General features: G+C 42.8%; 1 protein-coding gene across 5 annotated transcripts in view; it reads right to left on the bottom strand.

Moving 5' to 3' along the window:
- Positions 1-18,451, bottom strand: part of LOC108970761 (low-density lipoprotein receptor-related protein 1) — a 74,353-nt gene that overhangs the window by 5,403 nt on the left and 50,499 nt on the right. For all 5 annotated transcript variants that reach the window (XM_018936323.1, XM_018936324.1, XM_018936320.1 and 2 more), the window contains 21 exons: positions 12,331-12,444; positions 12,042-12,167; positions 11,852-11,971; positions 11,514-11,759; positions 11,204-11,455; positions 10,983-11,142; positions 10,701-10,917; positions 10,423-10,606; positions 9,976-10,312; positions 9,689-9,886; positions 9,415-9,603; positions 9,141-9,338; positions 8,515-9,077; positions 8,328-8,451; positions 6,652-8,229; positions 6,409-6,586; positions 6,054-6,349; positions 5,625-5,980; positions 5,296-5,567; positions 468-5,242; positions 20-406 (listed from right to left, as the gene is read on the bottom strand). In XM_018936323.1, coding sequence (XP_018791868.1) covers positions 20-406; positions 468-5,242; positions 5,296-5,567; positions 5,625-5,980; positions 6,054-6,349; positions 6,409-6,586; positions 6,652-8,229; positions 8,328-8,451; positions 8,515-9,077; positions 9,141-9,338; positions 9,415-9,603; positions 9,689-9,886; positions 9,976-10,312; positions 10,423-10,606; positions 10,701-10,917; positions 10,983-11,142; positions 11,204-11,455; positions 11,514-11,759; positions 11,852-11,971; positions 12,042-12,167; positions 12,331-12,444 — 10,870 coding nt within the window. The remainder of the gene's footprint in view (positions 1-19; positions 407-467; positions 5,243-5,295; positions 5,568-5,624; positions 5,981-6,053; positions 6,350-6,408; positions 6,587-6,651; positions 8,230-8,327; positions 8,452-8,514; positions 9,078-9,140; positions 9,339-9,414; positions 9,604-9,688; positions 9,887-9,975; positions 10,313-10,422; positions 10,607-10,700; positions 10,918-10,982; positions 11,143-11,203; positions 11,456-11,513; positions 11,760-11,851; positions 11,972-12,041; positions 12,168-12,330; positions 12,445-18,451) is intronic.

Here is an 18,451-nt window from a genome sequence, read left to right as displayed (position 1 = left end):
AAGCTGCAGAGGCACCTACTTATTTATACAAGTATTAAATGCGGCACATTTGAACTGGTTCGCCTTGCATGTAATGTTGCAGTTGATCTCATCGCTGCTGTCATCGCAATGGATCTCACCGTCGCAGCGATAGTCGTGCTTTATGCACTTTCCAGTGCCGCAACGGAATTCACTTTCGGAGCAGTTGCGCATTTGGCAGTTCAACTCATCGCTGCCGTCGCCACAGTCGTTCTCATAATCGCAACGCCAACGTCCAGGTATGCATTTCGAGTTATTGCACTTGAAGTAGGTGGGATCGCAGCTCTCTTTCGACGAAAGGCAGGTCGGTGGTTCATCTTCGCCATTCGGACAGTCATTCTCGCCGTCACAACGCCAAGCCATCGGTATGCACCGACCCGAATTACATCTGAAAATCAAAAATTATAAAAATGTCAAGTACTTGTGTTTGCCGGTATGCTTAGACTCACTGAAAATCGCTTGGCTCACATGTAACCAAGTCACAACCTTCCTCGTCCGATTTGTCCGCACAATCGGTGTCTCCATCGCATACCCACACATATGGCACACAACGATTATTACCACACTGAAACTGCTCTTTATTGCAGACTAGCGGTGTACATCCAGTCTCGTCCTCGCCATTCGGGCAGTCGTTGACACCATCGCATTTCTTTCCATTGCTTATACAGAATGCGCTCGTGTTCGTCGACGCCTCGCACTTCATGTAATTCTCGAAGCAAGTGAATTTCTCACAATTACGCTCATCCGAACCATCACCACAGTTATTGACGTTATCACAAATAGCTGAAGGGTAAATGCATTTCTTATTATCGCATTGGTACTGTCCTGGATCGCAGTGGAATGCCGGGCAAGTGACCGGTTCATCGCTGCCATCGCCACAGTCGTCTTGCGTGTCGCACTTCCAGTAGAAAGGAATACACTTATACGTATTCGCACATTCAAAGTGAGCCGCTGTACAATTGGCGTGACATGATTTGCCATCTTCGCCCAATACGAAATTGTTCGGACAGGCGCACTTGTAGTGCGGCGCCTCCGGTGATAGCAAACAGAGTGTAGCGCAACCGGCTGTTAGGCAAGGATTGGGTGTTGACGGCTGCTGTTGCCTGTATGGATGGTAGACTCGTAGATCCATTGGCCGATGAATGATAGTCACAAGCGTGGAGCAATTTTGCCCGTTATACTTGTTACAATATTCAATTGACTTGGTCTCCCAATCGGACCAATATATTTTATCCTCCCACACAGCGATGGCGAAAATGTGGTGCAAGTTTAATTGTGGATTAATACTGCGCGCTAGCAATAGACGTACATTTTTACCATCTAAGTCGGATACAGAAATGGTGTCTTCACGCGCATCACCCCAAAAAAGTTCATTCGTTTCAAAGGAAATGGTGAGTGCATTCGGCCAACCCAAGTTCTCTCTTATTATCATACGCGGGTTAGATCCGTCCATGCCGGCTTTGCCAATGTGTGGATTATCGCCCCAATCTGACCAGAATATGTGACGATTGAAGGGATCCAATGCAACACCACGTGGTTCACGTAAATTTTCATTGATTAGTACACGACGATATTTTCCATCTAATTTTGAGACTTCGATCGTGTCTAAACCTTTGTCGCACCAATACAAATTCTTACCAACCCAATCTACGGCCAATCCATCTGGATTCTTCACCATCGCTTGGTGTAATGTGCTTGTTTTGTTTTCAGCAGGGCAATATCGCTTTATCATGCCCACTGTTGACGTCACATCCGACCAATAAAGACACTTCGTCTCCCAATCGAAGTCCAAGGCGACCACGTTAGACAACTGGTGAATGAGTATGGAGCCATTACCACGCATGTCCACTTGTCGAATATAGTAGCGATTAGCAAAAATGAACTTCACAGTCTCGTTGCTTGTGGCTTTACATGTGTTGTGGTCCACCAATTCATAGCCCTTGCCGCACAAACACTTGTAGGAGCCGTATGTGTTTATACAGATCTGCGAGCAAGGATGTTGCTCAGCACACTCATCTATATCGTCACATAAATGTTGATTGGAAGCAAGCAGCTTGTAACCAGGGTTGCATTGACATTCAAAACCAATAACCTTATCCACACATTTATGCTCGCACAGATCGGGAATAGCACATTCGTCTACATTGCAGAGTTCCTCATCTGTGAAATCGGCACAATCGTTTCGCCCGTCACACAGTAAATCTGTGGAAATGCAGGCGCCATTCCTACAACGGAAGTCATCGGGTCCTTGACAGAAGTTATGTGAGTGGGCGCAAAGTTGTGCATCTTCGTCGGAGCCATCCGCACAGTCGGGTTTTGTATCGCATGTAAGATTTTTGGAAATACATTGCAAGTCGCGACATTGGAATTCTGTGGAATTATCACAGATTTGCGCTTGCAGGAACGGTTCGCAATTGTCATACTCATCATCTCCGTCAGGACAATCGTGGTCCCCATCACAAACATATTGACGCTCCAAACACATGCCATTCGAACAGAGAAAAGACGGTGGCAAGCAATCGATTTCCTGTGGTACCGATCCGGCTGCACAATGCTTACCCTCATCTTCGCTACCTGGTGCTGGGCAATCATGTTCACCATCGCATACCCATTTCTGTGGTATACAACGTCCAGACGACTTGCATTGGAAGAAATGTGGTCGACAAGCTCTATTCGGACACTGTGCACCCTCGTCTGAACCATCCTCACAATCCGGCTTGCCATCACACTGCCAACTACTTGGTATACATGTATTGCCACAATGGAACTCATTCTTACGGCACTGCGTCTTGCAACCAATCTCATCGGCACTTAACCCGCCTTTGACATCTTTGCAGTCGTTTTCACCATCACAACGCCATTTATCATTTATGCACAACCCATTAGGACATTGAAACTGACCAGGTCCACAGGCCACCTTATGCACATTTTCACAATTCATTTCGTCACTACCGTCCGGACAGTCATTGTCCCCATCACATCGCCAAGAAGGCATGAAGCAAGCCGTTGAGTTAGCACAGTGCTGAAATAGCACGTCCCCACTGGGACATTCTCGCGGCGGACAGTGTTTCTCATCGCTAAAATCCTTACAGTCACGTACATTATCACAAACAAACCGCATGGAGATGCACTCACCACTATTGCAACGGAACTTATCGGGTTCACACTTACAAACCAGCTCCGACTCATCTGAGCCATCACCACATTGCTGTATGCCGTCACATGTTTGATTCTGCGGTATACAGCGATGATTATTGCACATAAAGAAACGTGCTGGACACTCTCTTAGTATACAGTAACTGCGGCGCTCGTCTGAACCATCGAGGCAATGTGTAATATTGTCGCACGTCAACTCTAAGGGAATACATTCGCCAGATACACATGAGAATTGATTCTTATCACAGTTCATATTTGGCAAAAGTAAACAACGGCGTCCATCCGGTGCCAAAGTGCCTCTTGAGCACTGACAGCTGGCCGTTCCATTCTTACTTAGTATACACACATCTTCGCATCCACCGTTCAATATTTTGCACTGATTCGAGTCGCAATTGATAGTGGTGTTTTGCACTGCGATAATTCCCATCGGTCGATCGATATTCTCTCTCAAGAAGACCACATCCGCGCCTGAGTATTTGCTTGCGCGTACAACGGCATGTAGCACCCAATCCGTCCAGAAGAGCAAGTCGCCATAAACTGCCATTGAAAAAGCATGCTTTGGTGTGGAATGCGCCAGGACAGTACGATGGGTACCATCGTAGTTAGCACGCTCGATTTTATCAAGCCGTGCATCGGCCCAGTACAATTTATGCTCATCGAAATCTAGCGTAAGCGCATTCGGCATTTTTACGTCCGAACGTATTATGGACTCGATACCATAACCAGTAACATACGCGCGTTGAATGGAAGGGGTCTCTTCGTTCCAATTCGTCCAATAAATCATGCCCATGCAAGGTTCTACTGCAATGCCACGTGGTTTATCATTAGAATTCAACATCAATATTCGTTTCACAAACTGCGTATTGTTATCGGCATTCTCACTAACATGGTCCAGCTCCAAACTACGTATAGACGCATCGTTATTCGAGGTCCAAAAGAGCATCTTGTTCACGATATCGTAAGTGAGGCCTTCGACGCGTCCTTGATGGCTTACCAATACCTGATTTCTACTGCCATTGAATTGTACCGAATTAATTGTGCTCATTTGTACATCCGAATAGAATATGACGCTGTTCTCGTAATCGTAACTTAAAGCTATAACATTTCTCATAAATGTAGTGTTATGCACCGAATGAATTGGTCCATTTTTGTTGGTATGATCTGTCATATGTATACTCTCGATGGTACTGCGATAAGAAAACAGTAAAAAGTTATCATATGGCTCACAGGAAGAACCATCCGCTGTTACTCGGCTGTGAGAGCAGGCACATATGGCGCTAGTGCCGTTGAATAGACACAATTGCTCGCAACCGCCATTGTTTTCTGCGCACATGTTTGTACCTTTCTGCACACGCCGCGAGAAAATCTTTAAATCTTTTAGTGCATTTCCCTCCGATTTGAGTATATCCTTGAAATCCGATAAATTCGACACCGGAGCCACTTTTATGCTGCCCTTATTGTTATTATTATCTGCCCAATACAGATAGTCGTCAATTTTAGCTAGCGCCACGGGATTGTCAAGACTGTGATTGAGTAGCGGCGTCTTCAGGTTGCCATCATAGTCCACCTTCATGATGCTATTCGAACCACTGTCGCACCAATATACTTTGGTGGCGTCAATGTCCAAAATAAGATTGCTAACTGTGCCAGTTTGATTAACCAGTATAAATGATTGGCTGCCATCTAGCCCCGTTCGACCAATAATACCGCTACCCACATAGAATAGTAAGCCCTGAACAGGATCAACAGCTAATGCCGTCGGTGTCTCTACACTAGAGACAACCACATGGCGGTGGGAGCCGTCAAGCCGTGCAACCTCAATTAGATTTCGCTTCATATCGCTCCAGTAAATATTTCCAGCCACCCAGTCCACAGCGATACCGCCTAACCAATCTTGCTGCCTAGGGTCAGTGGTGTCGATGGCAGGTAATAGATCAAATCGCTGTGTACCATCGCGTTTTATACGCGAGATCGTACCACGTTCACTATCCCCCCAATACAAATAGTCCTTATCCACATCGTAGTCAATATAAGTGGCCAGAGAAATTCGGGAAATCGGACCTAAGGCCTGAAAAACGAAATCAAGTTTTAAGTATCGAGAGTGCTTAGTTGTTTACTCACTGGTTTCTCCTCAAGCTGTATGTCTGGTGTGTTGGGATCGTAGAGTTCGATTCCTTTGAGTTCGTGATTTGAATAGAATATGAATTCAGATTTTCCAACACAGCGGGTAGTATTTGTACTGAGTACATCATAACCGATAGAACATCGACAGACATGCTCTGTAGATGATATAGCCAAGCAAAGATGTTCGCAACCACCTCGTTGTGGGCCTGCACAGGTATTCGTGCCGGTTTGTGCCTCCGAGTAAAACATCTTCAAAGATTGAATACTTTCTGCAATACAAAAACAAATGTATAAATCAGTAGTTGGAGACAAAATTGTGGACTCACTTGTATTTGTGCGCACACTGGTCATGTTGTGACAAGAATCTTTTCCACAACTCATTATAGCACTTTGTATGTTTTCCGGAAAATATATGGAGCCATTATAAACCGTCACAGAGCTTATGGTCATAATTTCACTTGATTGCAATGTTTCAACCATTATCTTTCGCACAATATCGTAGTATGCAATGCCGGAATTGTCGTAGACGTAATACAAACGCTGTGAATCAAAGTCCATCGTCAAGCTCAACAAAGTCTTGTTGTATTGGAAAACAACGCTGCGGGAAGAGCCATCTAAGTTGCTCTGCTCAATTAGCCACAGTTCTGAGTCTCGTTCAGAGTGTATCCAATACATTTTTCCCCTACAAAACACATACATGCAATATGTTGTAATAACGGTTTTATTTCTTTTTAATAATGCGTCGGCTAACATACTTAGCTGGATCCAAAGCAATGCTCTCCACCAAATTGAGATCTCTGTGTATTTCTGTGACAAACTCGCCTTTCAAATTGCTCGCCAGTATCTGGCACTTCGTTTTGCCGGTCGAGAAATACATGTGACGTGCTATCCAATCAATGGCGAACCCATACGGTTTGTGTATGTCAGTGTTGATAATGGTGTCGATAAGTCCATTTGAAATGCCAGCTGTTTTGATTTCATTCAGTTGTATGTCGGACCAATAAATTCGGCTGTCATCGACAGTAAAGTCAATGCGTTGGGGCGCAAGTACCTGAAGAATTGTAAACTCCATCAAATTTGTTATTCTTACTAATTTTGTTTATAACTTGCCTGTGGGGATTGCCGTATGGTGGGTATGGTGTGATGGTTAGGCTGCATTAAATCAATGCCTCGTATCTCGTCACCCATTATAAAGAGCAGCACCTGTTCATTGGGTACGCAAGTGCGAAGGTCTGCAGGATCCAAGCGCATTATGTGCGGACATTCGCATTTATAACCTTTTTTAACACTGAACGAAGAAAAGTGATAACTTATAGCAAATTGACAGAAATTCATTAATACTCTTTTACTTACGTCAGCAAACACAAATGCGAACAACCGCCGTTATTAGTGCCACAGGGATTCTCGCCCCTCGGTTGCCGACTTGAGTGCAACACTTGTACGCCAAAGGGCTGTGTCTGTGTACGTTGTATTACCTGTATATTCGAACCGTTCCACTTGTTGGCCCGTATTACAGATGTTGTCCGCCAATCCGTCCAGTACACGTAGTTTTCAAATACAGATATCGCGAAGGGGTGCGATAATATGTCCTTATCACGCACCACCAAATGATGATCAGAACCGTCGTACTTGATGGTTGATATTGAGTCCGACTTAGCATCCACCCAATACACACGCTTCTGTGTGTAATCCAATGTCAGACCGTTTGGCCAGCCAGCTGACACTTGAGACGTAGTAGATATTGTGCGTCGGTATTCACCTGCCATCGAACAACGTTCGATACGAGGAAAATTGTCATCCCAATCAGTCCAGAAAAGAAGACCTTCACGTGGATCCAATGCGATAGCGCGTGGGCTCTCCATCGCACCGGCGACCAAAGTACGCCGAAAGCTACCATTTAACTTAGCTACCTCGATCTGATCCAAATTCGAATCGACCCAATACAGATTCATGCCGATCCAATCTACCGCCAAGCCTTCGGTGGTGGATAAGCCTGAATGCACTACAGCCTCCACTTTTCGCAAACTTTCGCCCACCAAATAACCGCGATATATTTTGTCATCAATTACATCTGTCCAAAAAATCTGTACCGACTCGTTGTTGTATAGAAAGTCCAAAGCTATCGTATTACGTAGCGACGTATAGAAGTTGCTCACCACCGACTTCCTCAAATTGACACCACGTATCTCTTGGCGATTGGTAAATATAACATAGGGTTCATCTACAGCGGTGCTCTTACAACTAAAGCGATCGTATTCCAAATCATAGCCTTCGTGGCATTTGCATTCGTATACTTTGCCGACAATTTCGCAAATTTGCGAGCAAGTGTCCCAATGTTCACACGCATGCTGCATGCTGCAGCGATGCCTATTTGGCTGCAGGAACATGTGTGGCGGACACGAACACACGAAACCCTCTGGCGCGTTGTGACAATAGTGCGAGCATTCGTTCGTCTTGTCGCACATTTTGTCGGCACAAAAAAACCCTTCATCGGTCGTGTCTTCACAGTCGATGTTGCCGTCACACAGCTGGTGAACAGTAATGCATTTATTCGACACCGCGCAGAGGCGATCGGGTGGCTCGCATGAAAATATTGTCTCATTGAAATCGGCTCGGGAAGCATTTAATGTTGTGCAATTGAGTTCATCTGACTTGTCGAAACAGTGTGAAATACCATCGCAGCGTAAAAACTCCGGGATGCACTCAAACGGATCTGTACAACCGAACTCCTTACTGCCACAGGCATGTACGTCGCCCAAATCGATTGGATGATTGTCACTCTTTGTTTCATTGCAATTGGCTTCGTCACTAAAGTCAACACAGTCTTGTATACCGTCGCACATGTGCAGTTCGCCATAGCAGCCAATTGGTACACAGTAGTGCTCATCTCGTCCACACTCAAACTCGCAACCACGCTCGTCAGAATTATCGCTGCAGCGAAATGAAAAAGAAACGCCAGTTCAGAGAATATTTTTTTAACATTTAAATGGAGTCGTAACATATAGCCGTATAGTAGTGGAAAACCTTACCCGCACTGATCTATGCCGTCACAAACGTCGGAAAATGGTCGGCAATTGCCATTTTTGCAATCGAATTCTGGACACTTTTCTTCCAAATCAAAATCCGTCATCTCGTCCGAAGAGTCATCTGGACCTATTTTGTGCAGTACACGCCCATCAATCAAAAGACTTTTCAGTTTATATTCAATACACTCACCACAATCTGCCATGCCATCATTCACCCACGACAACTGGATGCACTTTCCGCTTTTTGCGCAAGTGAATTCGTTGCTATTACAAGTGTGCGTCTCACAATTCTGCTGATCGGTTCCGTCTTTGCAATACACAATGGAACTGCATAGCAGCGCGCGTTGATAACAACGATTATTGCAAACAAAATGCAAACTCAAGTCACATTTATTGATGTTGCACGGTCCATTCGGTTCGCTGCTCTCATCACTGCCATCATTGCAATCGTCAAATCCATCGCACACGTCCTTCGTATTTACACATTGCTTCGATTTAATGCATTGAAAACCCGAAGTGCAGTTGTCCGTCGGCTCACTTAACAACATTTGGGGAATGCACTGCAGGCCATTGGCGTTGAGCGTGAAATTATCCGGGCAACGGCAGACTGGACCTTGTGGAGTGTTCAAACAAATGCCAGGGCAATTTGATGTGGCACATGCGTTCAAGGCAACCGTGGCTGGCTGGCTGTCGGCGTCGTAAACTTTAAGGTGTGTTGTATCGCCACGTTCCAAAAGATGCACGCCCATTTGACTGAGTGGAGTTTAAAAATGTTAATACTTATACATAATTGCGTTGTTATCTTTTCATATTTACCTTCCCTTCGCTGCTGTCTTAACGGTGTGAGAGTTCACGGTGAATCGGTGTATAGTACCCTTCTTCTTATCCGCCCAGAAAACAACACCGTTATGAAATGCCACCGATATGGGTTGATATTCGGCGTCTTTAAAGAGTATGGTGCGCTGCGTTCCATCCACATTCATACGTTCTATGCTATTCGTTTTCACATCACACCTGATTTTGAGTTCGAAACCCGAATTAGTTGCATAGATACACGCATATACGATGTTAGTGGAACATACAAACATACCAGTATATTTTTTTGCCTCTGCGATCGATGCTCAAACTGAGTGGCCACGACATGGGCATATCCTTCACACTCTCAGCAAGCACCTTTCTGTGCGTTCCATCCAGCCACGCGCTATAGATTTTCCCCTTCGAATCGCCTATCCAAGCGCTAAGATACAGCATGCCCTCGGCGGGATGAAGCACCAAAGAGCTGTTTAGACAAAATATGAAAATACACATTAATACTTTATTTGTAAGGAAACAAGGAGTAGTAGCCATGCAACGTGTCCACTCACATGGGCATTTCGCCTAGCGGCAATGTGAAAATGTTGCTCATATTTTTGATGGGCGCAACACGCAATAAATTCCCCTCACCCCAGTACATGTGTTGTGCGATCCAATCGTATGCCAAGATCGAGGAGCTGCCGCTGCCATTGGTCAGCACTGTGCGTTTTCCGCTTACAATGGAGTGGCTGTAGAGCACATAACTCGAGCTGCAAGCGAAGCAAACGATTTAGCAATTTTCGAATGTGGCCCGCACTCCCACAGCATTGGACCGCTAGAGGAGCACAACAATACTCACGCTTTCATAACAACGAAATATATCAATTTATCACGCACGTTAACGTCGATACTCTGCGGTCTGGTTACATTATATAGCGGCACAATGGCGTCGGCGTGCTCGTTTCGTTTGAGCAACTGTTGCACCTCCAGCACATTCAACGAGACACCGGTGATGCTGGACAAACGTTCCTTGGCGTAAAGCAGGAATTTGTTATTGTTAAGCTGTACGCAGTCCGTGCGGTTGCGTAATTTATAGCCGGCGGTACACTGGCATTGGGCGGTGGCGAAATTCTTCGTCCATAATGGCACACAAATTTGACTGCAATCGCCATTGTTATCACGACATTGATGCGCCACTGGAGAGAAAAACGACCAGCGAAGTTTCGAAGTGAAATCAAAATAGTAAATTGAAAAGTTCGGTATTTTGAACCGCTTTGAAAATTTTTTATTCAGAAAAGAAATTTACCTTCAGGCTGCTTTTGCCGATGGAATACACGAAAATCATATGGTCTCTCTGCGTCCTTCACGATTTCCTCAGCTTTTAGTGTGAATTTGTTGATTTTCACAATAACTGTATCAACCCAAGGCGCTATGTATACGGTGTTCTCGAACACTTCCACGGCGTGCAAGGATTTCAGGACCACGTGAGTCTGCATAAATTGGAAAGGGTAAGCAATTTTGTTTCACTTTTAATTGTTACTCCTCTCATAAAAGAGAGAACTTGCTGTTCAAAGGACTACTCACGTCTGCGGTTTTCTTCATGGCCCAACGGTTACGGCCCTCGTAATCGACACGCTCTATAAAATCCTTATAGATGTCTATCCAGTAAATGTGTTCATTGGGTAAATCCAATGTCATGCGACTGGGATAGTAAATCTGTGTGGAAACCAAAATGGTGCGATTGCGTCCGTCGAGCGTAACGCGAGACAAACTGGGACTCCATTCGGTAAAAAATAGAAAACTGTAGAGAGAGTCAGATATATATGTATATGGACATATAATAAAACCGCACAAAATGTTGCCTACCCTTTGGTGGGGTCCAAAACCAATGACGATGGGTTCATTACATCCTCCAGCAGTAGGTTGCAGTATTGCATAGAATTCGTGCACATAAACACGACGCTCAACTCATTGTTGAGAAAATACCAGTTACCCGATATCCAGTCCAAGAGTAACTTATCAATGGCTGCATATGAGTAAAATGTTAATACTGGCTTATGTTGACGAGACATGCAAATGGTACTTACAATGCATGCTGGCGACCATTGCCGGCAACGGCATTAGCCAATTGGCATTCAGATCATCGATGCGATGACAGCGCATACTCACCGTCGTCCAAGCGCTGGAGTACATAGCACATACCGTTCGATTGCGATGCCATATTTCAATGGCGGACACTTCGCCGGACACAAAATGGTCCTGTAGCTCACCATTGCTGTCGACCCTCCGCATATCAGTTTGCGTGAAAAATACCAGCGAAGCGTTTTCACTAGGCGGCACTATAAATAAAAAATCGCACGAATTAAAGACTGCAAGTTGCTGCTTTTGTTTTGTTACCATTTATTGCCAAGCAGCGATTCTTTTGCCTCGAATAGCCTGACACACAGCTGCACTCAAACGATCCGGGCGTGTTGCGGCACAGCTGGTCGCAGGTGCCCTCCACGCCGCACTCGTCGAAATCCGCGCACTGGGTGCCGTTGACGGCCACCTGACCCGGTGGGCAATAGCAAGTAGCACCCTCGCGCGAGGTTAACTTGCAATTGAAGGAACAATTGATGTGCGCACATTCTGCATCCTGTTTATCTGGAAAGGTTAGAGAGCGAGAGCGCAGCTGCTGGTTATTTATGCCAGATTTTTGTATTTGCTTTCGTGTTTTTCAACATTCGCCAACTTACCGCACTTCAGCTCGTCACTGTCGCAATCCCAGGTGCCGTCGCAAAAACGCGATATCTCCAGACACACACCGTTGTTGCACTCGCTCTGGTATGGCAGACATTTCTGTTCATCGCTGTGACCTATTTTTCGTTGAGTTATTAAGAAATTAAATATTTTGGTATCTTTTTGGCAAATATCAACGATACTCACAATTTGTCTCATCGGATGTATCGAATTCGCCGCAGTCATATTCGCTGTCACACACCCAATTGTTGGGTATACATTTGTGAGAACGCGTGCATTGAAATTGGCCCTCATTGCATTTGGAGGCGTTCACTGCAATTTTAGAACAAAGAAGGTTAAAATTTGGTCAACGGAAAGCGAATATTTCAGCATTTTCAGTTTCTAAAGAAGACTTATAAAAAGGGTGAAAACAGACAGGACTATTTACAACATTTACAGGACAAAATTACAACACATCCGATCTTCCAAAACTCACCACATTCACTCGGTTCATCAGAGCCGTCGGCACAATCGTTCTTAGAGTCGCATTTCCAGCGCATGGGGATGCAACCGCCATCAGTGCATGTAAAGTAGGTGGATGGGCAGGTGCCTACAAAATGAAAACAAACACAAAAATAATTTAGTGTATTTAATGAAACAAAATATTTGTAATTAAAACAGAAAGTCTAAACGAGCTTAAAAGAAGTATTAACAAGACAAAAAATTAGCTTCGTATGCACTGAAGCTATAATACTCTTCCCAGGTTTCTTATAAAAGAGATCGTTCTTTTATATGGCGGCTATGCGCCATAGTGGTCCGGTTGGCAGTGAACCTATATAAGAAAGGCAGTCATATTGTCTGGCCAATGCTTAGATGACTCTAAAGCCGCGTTGTGATTTGAATCTGAAGAATTTCTTCGATGATTGTAATATTTCTTAGACAGTAACCCATTTCAAATTTCGTGAAGTTACAAGGTTTGTCCGGAAAGTAACAGTCTGATAGCGCGCACCGACTGGCTTCGGTAGCGGGCGTTCCCAGTTAACGAACGAGCGGCTGGTCAGTTGCCTCCGAGCACCTGGAGGCACACGCCGGCGGCTTTTTTGACATCAATGGCATCGTCCACCAAAAATTTGTTCCTCCTAGAAGAACCGTCAACTCCAAGTTTTACCTGGAAGCCCCCAAGAGACTCAGACGAAGGATCAATCGATTGGAAGTTGCACCACGAAAACGCCTCGGCTCACACCGCCTTTCTTGTGAACAGCTAGCTTACCAAGGTTTCAGTGAGATATCTCAAAAACTGAGAGACTAGTTCACGTACATACTTCGCCTTAAAAATCGCAGTCTCCAAACCAGTTTCAGACCCATGATACGTAGAAGACTTCCCCACATAAATGATATTTTTAATTTGTTTTGGCTCCCTGTAAATCGACCCACTCTAATATACATACATACAAGTTTTATTTAATTTAAATTCACCTACATCTGTATATTCCCGCATAATATGTGCGTACGTGTTCAGCGAAAGCAATCAAATCTATTTTGGCACGTGTTTAAGAGCAGCTGTGAGCTGGATGGCGCATACATACATAGATTCGATGTTGAATACAACAAAAAAAAACCGAACGGTAATAAAAATTTCATGCAAAGTCATAAATTAATACGGCCCAAGCGGGTATTGAAACTCATTATTGTTGTTGTTGTCAACACTTTTCAAAACGATTATTTCAGCGCCTGCCATATACGAAGACACACACACCGCGTATTTGGCCATTAGCACATTGTTTGCTGTCTACGATGAATTGGGCGGCAGGTATGTCCGTCCATTTGAATGCGCGGTAGCCAAATTGCTAACAAATTACTAGATCGGACCACAACAACAACGCTGTTGTGACGTTGACAACGGTTCCCGCGTTGCTGTTGTTGCTCAGCTACATGCTAACATTTGGACACAAGCATACAACAAATACGTGTGTAGTATTTAATTAATGTTGCCGGTATGGTCAATGACATGGAGCCGTCGACAGCGGAGCGCAGAGCGATAGCGTGGCTTCGCATTTGCCGCCAAATGTGTGAAATGCTTTGTTCGCTTGCTTTGCCTGCCTGCTTCGCGGCGAGTGTGAAGTGGAGCTGAAACTGAGCAGCACTAGTGGTGGCGGTGGCGGTGTCGGTGGCGACTTTTATTGCAGACATAATGGGCATTGTTTTTATTGTGTTTTGTACCTACTATACAAACAGAGGCGCACACACACACACACACACATACACAGAGACAAGCAATGCTGACTTTGCGCCAATGATGGGAATTTAATAATTATCCCCATTCATTCATGTGGAAACGAATCAATAATCATAATTAATGAGCGCAAGCGATTGGCGGCAAGTTGTTGCGGAGCGAGTGCCGCTGCGCTTCGAAAGCTCAATGCTCCAACTGCTGGCTGTAAGCGAATGTGCATGAATGCGAATGCGCATAAATTTGACACGACGACAGCGCTGACGCTAATGAAAGAAGGCCATTGTGGCAAAACGACAAACAAAAACAGCAACAGCAATAGCAAGAACAACACACTAGCAAACTAGATCAGACCGCGTTGACTGATTGTTGATTATGGTATTGTTGTTCTTGTTGTTCTTGTTGTTGTCGTCGTTGTTATGCAGCGAACGCAAGCTCTATCAACAAATAATGAATGAATGCGTTCGAAAGGCCGCACGAATGAATAAATTAATGTGTTGTGTGCCGTTATCTTATGCTCCTTTCGTTGCAGCTTAAAATATTTCGAAGATGAATTGCATTTAAAAAAAATTAAATTACATAAAATAAACGGAACATTTATAGCTTAAATAATAAATAGAACAAGTAAGGAAGAGCTAAGTTCGGGTGTAAACGGACATTTTATACTCTCGCAACTTTCAAGCATCAAAGAAAGTTTTTTCGAATTTAGTAGAACAATAGTACATCTGACAGGTTGACCGATATTTTCGGTAAGAAGTTCGCAATAGGAACTGGGATCCGCATATTGGGATAGTTCGTATTTCTAACCAACTTTGAACTTATTTTTTTTTTTTATATTTATATTGAACTTTAATGACCCAAATATGTCCCACTTTGGTCGACCAGTTTTTGCCATTTTTTCGCTAGAGACATTATTCCATTACTGTAAAACTTTTCAGGTATCTCGTCGAAAAACTGCGAAAAGTAATGTTAACAGGCTTCTCTTGATGCCAACTTTACTCCATTAAGCGAGTTCCGCATTGACCGAAACAAATGGTAGTCCGATAGTGCAAGGTCAGGGCTATTTGGTGGATACATCAAAGCTTCCCAGCTAAGTTCTTCCAGTTTTTGCCGAGTCATAAAATATGTGTGTGGTCTAGCGTTGTCCTGTTGGAAGACGAAGCCCTTTCTGTTGATCAGTTTTGGCCGTTTTTTCTATTGCTTGCTTCAATCTCATCACTTATTGACATTAAAATGTAGAATCAATCGTTCGACCAGGCTGGATCAGCTCATAGTGGATGATTGATGATTCCTTTGCAATCCCACCAAACACTCAGCATAACCTTTCGAGACGTCATTTTAGACTTTTCGACCATTTGTTGAGTTTCACCACGCTTGGACCATGATCTTCCGCTCATTTTTGTCATATTTGATCTACTTTTTGTCTCTTTGTTACCATTCGCTTCAGAAATGGTTCGATTTCATTTCAGCAGATATAAAAAAAATTATAATAATTGGAACGCTAATCTGGACTCATTTGGAATGGTTAGATAGTTCTTAAGTCAATAAATAAGAAGAAAGTTTGCCAGTGATTCACACATTTAGCACATACACGGCGGGTGCGCATGGCGTATGAGTAACTTTCCGCTCTGAAAATATTTCACATTCCATGATAATATGATATGACAGACTTAAGCAAATCAAACTTCTAATTATACTTAATATAAGGTGTCATTTCAAACGCAGGCAAGTATTTTTTAATAATCACAACCATTTGACGGAAATGCTATTGCTTCTCCGCCATCACGTGGCATTACAGGGGATGTACTTGTAAGTGACAGAATTTTTACCTAGATATGCCTCAATTGTCGATGTGTCACAAGTATTTTCAGTCGCAGGCTTTATAACACATTTCAAATGAATAAAACTGCAGGTGTTGTACGTACAAAACTAAGGCATATTCAGTTGTGTATGTACACGTATTTATTTATTGTGAATATTATTTTTGTTGTTGTTGCCATGTAGCTCATTTCATTTTGTGTACGGCAGTAAATTTTGATTTTATTGCGAAAATGTTCGAAAGTAATTTTTCGGCTGCTGCTAGTGCACAGTATAAATAATATTCGCACACGCGCGGCTATAACAATACACACAAACACACTCACGCATACATATGTGCATATGAATAAATGAATGCATGAGCTTAAGAGTGAGTTGGTATATATCTATTTGAATATATGTACATATGTATATATGCAGGAACCAGCACTACGCTTCACTCCGGCATTCTCACAACCCAATCGTCAGCTTGCGCCCTTTCACCGCTTCGCCCGCCCAGTTATAACTGGAAATTATGTATTATGCAATAGCATCATAAATTTATGTTTTTACGAGCGCACATGTTAGCGGAATAAGGTCTTTTGTTTTACACTTTTTCCTTTTTTTTTTTTTTTTTGAATTTACTTCAATTTTGTTATTCTGAATACATTCTTACATTTCTTTCATTTTTATGGGAGTTAATTTTTGCTTTTACTCCTTATTGATACGCACTGACTTACACACCCACATACATACATACATATGTGCATATAGAGAACTGATGTTTGGCAAATTCCGACATTTTCAAGAATATGCATTTTAAAAATCCATTTATTTGTAAAAATTTTTAAATTTTTCCGTTTAAAGTAAAAACAGCTGAATGCTCCTTGAGCTCGCAAACACGTTATGCCATACATTTTCGCTTTCATTTACTATTCGCTCCTCTATTGAAAGTTGAAAGGCACACAAGCCAATTTTAAAGCAGGAAGTGAACATAAGAACTATTTTAAAAGCTGCAAAATATTTCAGACTCTTTCATTTCAAAAAATAAGGTATGCATTCTCTGCCAATAAACGCCTTAAAATTCAAAGGCAGCAGCAAAGTTTCCAAAGCAGAAATCTTGAAAAGCAAAACATAACAATGGGAAACAAAAAAGAACTGACCCGACCCTCCGCTCACCAAAATCGTTTGCGCAATGCGAACAAAAGCTGGCAGCATTTTGTGTAGCGACAAACAACCGGCGTCGAAAAACTTTTGGAAGCACCACGGAAAATACGTAAAAATTAAGAAATTAAATGGAAAGAGCTTAAGAAAAGTCGCAACTGCTCGTAATTTGCGGCGATTAACAAAGGACAAAATTCAAAACATCAAAGAAAAATGTCTAATGTGCTGATTAGTTTCCAGAGAAAAGGGCTGAAAAAGGAATTAGTGCTGATATGACCCCAAATTTTTAAAAAGAGAAAAAACATTTTTAGTGCATGAAACTTGAAATGTAGTTGGTTGCTAAGTAATGCAGCCGTACCCACAAACTCGCAAACTGAATATTTTCAGCTGAATTCTGTATTATGAACATATACAGATATAAGATACAGATCTGGTAAGAGTATTGGTGCCACAAATATTAAACCGCCTTGTCTTATAGTTTTTTAAAGAACTTTTAGTTCTCAATTTACCCGCTGAAATGTAACTGCTGTTTGAAGAACGCTGAAACCCAGATTTTACGTACACAATACACTTGGTAGAATGGAAAGCAGCCATGACGTACTCAAATATTAATGCGCCATAGCCTCCAAGTCAAAAATATAAGCTTTAAATTTAATGACGTTTACACACTCCCATTAAACTCAAGCTAAGGAAATTCAGCACTGCATGTATGAAACCATCATAATTTTCGACAAAGTATCAACAGCCACAAGCAAAAGACCGCCGTTACCCACTTCTATGTTCACCTGGCCACCACTGACCGCTTTCGTAGTCACCTTAATGCAGGCTGCGGTTCTGCGGTTGGTTTGTGAGTGAATCTGTGTTTTGGCATCGCTAACCGAGATTGCTAAAAGTTTTGAAAATTCTTTATGGACACAGGTTATACTGCTTTTGACATTTTAAAGATTCGCACTCGTTTTCTGTGCACGTCGTAATAAAGCATTTTTTCAGATTAAAGAAAAAATAAATAAAAAAATGTAATAAATATCAAGGGTTGTTGACTTGGCTAAATGTAAAAGGTTGTTGTCTTGACTAAATGTAAGCAAAGAGGTCATTGACTTCATAATAAAAACAAATTGACTTCATAATAAAAAAATGGGTCATTAACCACATTAAAAATAAACAAAGGTTTTTGGCTTGGCTAAATGTAAACAAAAGGGTCATTGACCCCAAAAATGTAAACAAAGTGGTCATTGACCCCAAAACGGTCAGAGACCTCATAAAATTAAAACAAAAGAGTCAGTGACCTAAAATGTACAAAAAAGTTGTTGACTTGGCTAAATGTAAATAAAGGGTCAGTGACCTCGGAAAAATGTAAACAAATGCTCAAATAATATCTAATATAAATTATATAAAACAAAAATCAGACCCCACTGCAAGCATGAGC

This window comes from Bactrocera latifrons, unplaced genomic scaffold (genome assembly GCF_001853355.1).
Source record: "Bactrocera latifrons isolate USDA-ARS-PBARC rearing strain unplaced genomic scaffold, ASM185335v1 scaffold_31, whole genome shotgun sequence".
NCBI classification, from domain to species: Eukaryota; Metazoa; Arthropoda; class Insecta; order Diptera; family Tephritidae; genus Bactrocera; species Bactrocera latifrons.
Note: the sequence above shows the minus strand (reverse complement) of the source record. Positions and strands in the feature narration are given on the sequence as shown.